A 7,376-nucleotide genomic window follows, 5' to 3' on the forward strand; every position below is an offset into this window, starting at 1 on the left:
GGACTGGCCAAGTCTCCAGATATAAACCCTTTTGAGCACCTGTGGGGCATCCTCAAGCGGAAAGTGGAGGAATGCAAGGTGTCGAACATCCACCAGCTCCGTGATGTCATCATGAAGAGGATTCCAGTAGCAGCCTGTGCAGCTCTGGTGAATTCCAGGCCCAAGAGGGTTCAGGCAGTGCTAGATAATAATGGGGGTCACACAGAATAGTGACACTTTGAGCTCAATGTGGACGTGTTCATTGTGAGGTGGACTCACTTGTGCTGCTGCTGTTTAGACATTAATGTCTGTGTGTTGTTCTTTTCAGAGGACAGTAAATCTGCACTGCTGTGTGTGTGTGTGTGGGTGTGGGAGTGTGTGTTTGTGTGTGCCCTTCATTATATACTTTCAGAAAAAGGTAGTTTGGCAACTGGACCAACATAAACACCATATATTTAAATTATTTGACACATTTCTGACCATACTACATGAGTGATCACCCTGAAAATTGACGTGTTAAATAACACACCTGTTGTGACACATTTCATGTCATACTGTTTTCTGTTTTTACACATTACTTTAAACCCAACTCAAAGTGTTTCGTACTTGGAAAATCAAAGGATGAAAAGTTTAACTTTGACAAAATGCATGAGTTCGTTTCCAGAAAACCTCTGAGGAAGGGTTTCATAGTCCCCGGTAATCAAAGCTTAACAAAAGGTTCTTGGAAGTAGAACAGTGATTTATTAAAGCATAAAGCCCCAATCGAGAACTGCATAAACACTTCCAGAGCCACCTCAGTAACAGCTTAGAGCTTTCTAACGGTGCTGTGCATATTAGTGCTCTGATTTCATGACCCCTTAACATGCAATGGGTCCCTATGAGGGTCCACACAACGTCTCACTGTAATAACTACAGAACCAAATAATGCGTAGCAGTGAAAGTGAAAAAGGCTTTAGATTGATAACTGAACGATGTGGCTGCAGTTTAACGGGTGCGAATAAACAGTTTGATTCAAATTTACGGCCCAATAAGGCCCAGTGCTGCAGCAAGAGCGACGGTTTAATATTAAAGGGCCCATATCATTAAAAACAATATATACACCAATTTAAACCCTAATAAGGTTCACTCCCGACTCCATACAGTCCAGATGTGGAAACTAAGCTGAAAAATAGCCTCTTTTAAATTCAGTTTTTCTGATGTCACAACACATTTACATATATTCTCCTATTCTGCCTACAGCAGTTTAGCCCCGCCCACTCACACTGAAGTTATAAGGAGTGTTTCAGCTGCAGCGCCCTTTTGAAAGAGGCAACCAATCAGAACAGAGCGATTATTTACATGTATCAGTCTTAAAGGGCACAGCAACAAAAACAGCCTATTTGATTCTAAAGGCTGTTACACACCTAACGGGACTCATTCTTCTGATTTATTTGGACGGCAGTAAGTTAAATGACTGATGACATCAAAACTCACTGACCAATCATGGTCATCTCTGCTGTTGGCATGACGACAACCAAGATGACAGAGCAGCTGTGTTCCAGTAAAATTTTGCTTTTCAAATGTGGAAAACATGAGGAAGATACACTGAGAAGACTTGAGACTCAAAAGCAAAAATGCTCTAAGGCCTTAAGGAAGAATCATGGAAAGAAACTAATACTCAAAATTAAAAATGCCATAAGAGCAGGAAGAAGAACTGCGTCACAATCTGTCCATTTCTTGAGGACCAAAGGACCGTTGTTTCATATTTTTGTATATATTTTCTGCCAGTATCGAATTTTTGATATATAGGCTATTCTGCCCATTTTCCACGGCACAAAAAACCCGATGAAATTCCAAAAAAGATTTTGCATCATATACAGTGCATAAAGTTTTCATACAAAAAAGTGTCTAGTTATTTCGCATTTTCGTGTTGTTGTTAACATCGCGTTCGGTGTGTAACGGCTTTAAGGGATAAAGAGTGGCTGGAAAACGGTCGTATAAAAATGAACGATGTCTTTTTTGGTACATGAACCCACTTAAATGTCTGAGCAAAAAAATAAAGCATATACAAGATACAATAATAAGATACAATAAAAATGAAGGATATGGGCCCTTTAAATAAGTTAGTAACCCGGGTGCCTTAACATGTTTAGTTCTTGAACTTTGAATAGTGAGTGATTCTGTAACACGGTGTCAGGTTCTACAGTGTGGTGCTGTTTTGGGGTTAGATTGGCTGTAATCTAATGCAGTGGCACCATCTCTCCTCCTGCAGCTCTACTGTCCTGCAGGTTTCACCTGCATCCCAAATTCCAAAGGCCTGATTCACGGACTTCAGAAAACAGTTGGATCAAACAGATCAGGTGTGCTGTTAGAGGTGGACAGTGCGGGAAGGCCGATCTCCAAGTGTGATCACAAGCATGAAATGAACCAACAGGCCACTGTACAGCCAAACTAAGTCAAACTTAATATTCAAAGGACTTGCACGTTTTAAATCAGAGCTCTTTTACCAAATCCCGCCAGCTTTACACACCAGCTACATTTAAAGAGCAGATCCTAAACTTGCATAGTTACGTTTTCATTAACTGCAGATTTTAGAGCGCTTAGTTCCACAACTTCACTTCAACCTGTACAAAATCATTTCACTATTTCTGAGCATTTAAACCAACACACTCAAAAACACTCACTACCGTTCAAAAATCTGGAATCAGTGTTTTCAGGGATACCGGATCTGTTCGGGTGCAGACGCGATTAGTGTTATTGTACATGGATAATTTTCTACAACTACGCAGACGATTAGTAGGAAGCTGGAAAAGTTGGAAAAGTCCAGAATGAAGATCAGAGCTGCAGAAGACTTTAAAATGACTGAAAATGCTGTAAAACATCCAGAATGAAGTTCTAATAAAATTAATATCCAGAATTAAGTTCTAATAAAATTAGTACCCAGAATTGAATTCTAATAAAATTAGTACCCAGAATGAAGTTTTAATAAATTAATATCCAGAATGAAGTTCTGGTAAAATTAATATCCAGAATGAAGTTTTAATAAATTAATATCCAGAATGAAGTTCTGGTAAAATCAATATCCAGAATGAAGTTCTAATAAATTAATATCCAGAATGAAGCTCTGGTAAAATTAATATCCAGAATGAAGTTTTAATAAATTAATATCCAGAATGAAGTTCTGGTAAAATTAATATCCAGAATGAAGTTTTAATAAATTAATATCCAGAATGAAGCTCTGGTAAAATTAATGTCCAGAATGAAGTTCTAATAAATTAATATCCAGAATGAAGTTTTAATAAATTAATATCCAGAATGAAGTTCTGGTAAAATTAATATCCAGAATGAAGTTTTAATAAATTAATATCCAGAATGAAGCTCTGGTAAAATTAATGTCCAGAATGAAGTTCTAATAAATTAATATCCAGAATGAAGTTTTAATAAATTAATATCTAGAATGAAGCTCTGGTAAAATTAATGTCCAGAATGAAGCTCTGGTAAAATTAATGTCCAGAATGAAGTTCTAATAAATTAATATCCAGAATGAAGTTCTGGTAAAATTAATATCCAGAATGAAGTTTTAATAAATTAATATCCAGAATGAAGTTTTAATAAATTAATATCCAGAATGAAGTTCTGGTAAAATTAATATCCAGAATGAAGTTTTAATAAATTAATATCCAGAATGAAGCTCTGGTAAAATTAATGTCCAGAATGAAGTTCTAATAAATTAATATCCAGAATGAAGTTTTAATAAATTAATATCCAGAATGAAGTTCTGGTAAAATCAATATCCAGAATGAAGTTTTAATAAATTAATATCTAGAATGAAGCTCTGGAAAAATGAATATCCAGAATGAAGTTCTAATAAATTAATATCCAGAATGAAGCTCTGGTAAAATTAATATCCAGAATGAAGTTCTAATAAATTAATATCCAGAATGAAGCTCTGGTAAAATTAATATCCAGAATGAAGTTCTAATAAATTAATATCCAGAATGAAGTTCTAATAAATTAATATCCAGAATTAAGTTCTAATAAATTAATATCAAGGATGACATTCTCATAAAATGTAATATCCAGAATAGAATTCTGATAGAATTACAATCTAGAATGAAATTCTAATAAAATTACTATCTAGAATGAAGTTCTAGATGAAAATGAACATTTCTAATAATTAAGAAATGTAATAATAAAATTAAATGATGCTTTTAAACGCTTACAGGGAATTTCTATAAACAGCAAATGACAGTATATATTTATCGTTTAATAGCTTTTGTTGTTTACCCCCTTAAAAAGTTGAAATATTCAATAAAACATAAGCGTTGAATTCATTTGGATCGACACTGTTTAAGCGTTATGGACTATGATCACAGTTATTAATATGCAGGTGACTCCAAACCTTTGAACAATAGTGTGAATGTAGTGCAAAGACAGATGTTCCGTGATGTGCATAGAACCGGGCGTCACTTTGAGGGCTCCAGTTTGGTCTTCGCTCTGGTTTTGGAGCGAGTGTTCACCTCGGAGGGGTACGTGAAGTCTGCCCCGTGGGGCAGGAACAGAGGGTCCCCGGTGTCCTCCTCTTTCTCCCCCTCCTCCTCCACGTCTGAGTCCGGCTGCTCGCGGTGCTTCTCGCAGTGCCTCTCGAAGATGGACATCTTGTCGAACATCCTGTTGCACACCTTGCAGTGATAGATGCACTCGGCGGGCCGGAGGCGGAGCTTCAGCCGCAGGTAGGGGGAGCAGACGAAGGAGTCCGAGCACACGCTGCAGCGGAGCGCCTCGACAGCGCCGCCCTGGTGGCTCTTCTCATGCTGCCTCAGCACCGACACCGACCTGAAGCTCTTCCGGCATTTCACACACACGTGCCTTCCCTCTCCTGACTCCAGGGCCTGATGGGACAGCAAGTGGGCGGAGCTACGGAAGCCTTTGCCACATTTCTCACATTTATATGGACGCTCACCTAGGAGACGACAAAATAACGACTTACACAGCAAGTAACTTCAACTAGACAGACAGACATAGTTAGATAGATAGATAGATAAACAGACAGACAGACAGACAGATAGATAGATAGACAGATAGATAGATAGATAGATAGATAGATAGATAGATAGATAGATAGATAGATAGACAGATAGATAGATAGATAGATAGATAGATAGATAGATAGACAGATGGACAGACAGACAGACAGACAGACAGACAGATAAATAGATAGATAGATAGATAGATAGATAGATAGATAGATAGACGGACAGACAGACAGACAGACAGACAGACAGACAGACAGACAGACAGACAGACAGATAGATAGATAGATAGATAGATAGATAGACAGACAGACAGACAGACAGACAGACTCATTCAGAGAGGTTTGGTGTAAAACGGTTCAGACGTCTTTACAGTGGTGGTGATGGGAACCAGGCGTCGCCATGACTACAACACAGATATAGACACTTTATTTACCATCCAGAACCACCAGAGAACCTACACGAGTCTCCTGAGTTTATATGGAATGCTGATGATGGAAAACAGCGGTAGTTCTGCAGGCAGCCTCATTATAGAGGTTTCATCTAATAACTCTGTGTGATGGAGCTCGTCAGACGTTTGGTTCCCATCACAACTGCTGTGAAGATGTCTGAGCGACTGTGTTTACATCGTGCAGAAAGGTTGAAAGATCTGTGGACTTCCCCTTTTTATACGAGCACAGTAACAAATCAGACCATTATGCAGTTATGATATTGGCGAGTGCTTTTTACACTTACATAATATTTTTCAGCTTTTAATGTTTATATTTTAATTCCGGATCTACTGTTTGGCTGTAATATCACGTTTCTGTGGTATCACTCAGCCCCACACTCACCTGTGTGCTGCCGCAGGTGCATGATCAGCCCAGCCTTCTGGGTGAAAGCCTTTTCACACAGCGTGCATTTGTAGGGCTTTTCGCCCGTGTGGAGCCGCTGGTGGGTCTTCAGGTGAGACGCGCGGCCGAAGCTCTTTCCGCAGTCTGGACATTTAAAGGGTTTCTCTCCTGTGTGGATGGCCTTGAGGCAGAGGTGGGAAATATGACAATATTTGATCACTACTGTAATAAATGAGTGTGTTGTAGGAATGGGCATTACTTCCAGAACAACTGCGTCTCATGAAAAAGACAGAAAGACGTTCAGACCAATTACTGAGAGCCTGTAAACAACCAGCAGCGTGTGATAACCGCGTGAACTGCACAGGAAAGATCAGCCAAGCGGGCGGCGGCTGTTCACTGTAACCTGCTGCTCGAATCTTCCCAGCGGTCCTTTTACAAAGGGGAATTCCACAGATTTCCAGAGCTGCTGTATAATTCAATGGTTAATATCTATCTATCTATCTATCTATCTATCTATCTATCTATCTATCTATCTATCTATCTGCTGTTCCATCCATCCATCCATCTATCCGTCCGTCCGTCCGTCCGTCTATCAATCTATCTGCTGTTCCATCCATCCATCTATCTATCTGCTGTTCCATCCGTCCGTCCGTCCATCTATATATCTATCTATCTATCTATCTATCTGCTGTTCCATCCATCCATCTATCTATCTGCTGTACCATCCGTCCGTCTATCTATCTATCTATCTATCTATCTATCTATCTATCTATCTATCTATCTATCTGCTGTTCCATCCATCCATCTATCTATCTGCTGTTCCATCCGTCCGTCCGTCTATCTATCTATCTATCTATCTATCTATCTATCTATCTATCTATCTATCTATCTATCTGCTGTTCCATCCATCCATCTATCTATCTGCTGTTCCATCCATCCATCTATCTATCTGCTGTTCCATCCATCTGTCCGTCCGTCCGTCCATCCATCCATCCATTCATCCATCCATCTATCTGTCTGCTGTTCCATCTATCTATCTATCTATCTATCTATCTATCTATCTATCTATCTATCTATCTATCTATCTATCTATCTGCTGTTCCATCCATCCATCCATCTATCCGCCCGTCCGTCTATCTATCTATCTATCTATCTATCTATCTATCTATCTATCTGCTGTTCCATCTATCTATCTATCTATCTATCTATCTATCTATCTATCTATCTATCTATCTATCTATCTGCTGTTCCATCCATCCATCCGTCTATCTATCCGTCCGTCCGTCCGTCCATCCATCCATCCATCCATCTATCCGTCCGTCCGTCTATCTATCTATCTATCTATCTATCTATCTATCTATCTATCTATCTATCTGCTGTTCCATCTATCTATCTATCTATCTATCTATCTATCTATCTATCTATCTATCTATCTATCTATCTGCTGTTCCATCCATCCGTCCGTCCGTCCGTCCGTCCGTCCGTCCATCTATCTATCTATCTATCTATCTATCTATCTATCTATCTATCTATCTATCTATCTATCTATCTG

The 7,376-nt window shown here is 39.0% G+C and overlaps 1 protein-coding gene across 1 annotated transcript in view; it reads right to left on the reverse strand.

The window, feature by feature from the left end:
• Positions 1–4,288: 4,288 nt before the first annotated feature.
• LOC108413097 (zinc finger protein 501) overlaps positions 4,289–7,376 on the reverse strand; it is a 19,281-nt gene continuing 16,193 nt past the window's right edge. The window contains exons 3-4 of the mRNA XM_037539200.1: positions 5,825–6,005; positions 4,289–4,921 (exon numbers count right to left, since the gene is read on the reverse strand). Coding sequence (XP_037395097.1) covers positions 4,425–4,921; positions 5,825–6,005 — 678 coding nt within the window. The 3' untranslated portion in view covers positions 4,289–4,424. The remainder of the gene's footprint in view (positions 4,922–5,824; positions 6,006–7,376) is intronic.

Source organism: Pygocentrus nattereri, chromosome 6 (assembly GCF_015220715.1).
Source record: "Pygocentrus nattereri isolate fPygNat1 chromosome 6, fPygNat1.pri, whole genome shotgun sequence".
NCBI classification, from domain to species: Eukaryota; Metazoa; Chordata; class Actinopteri; order Characiformes; family Serrasalmidae; genus Pygocentrus; species Pygocentrus nattereri.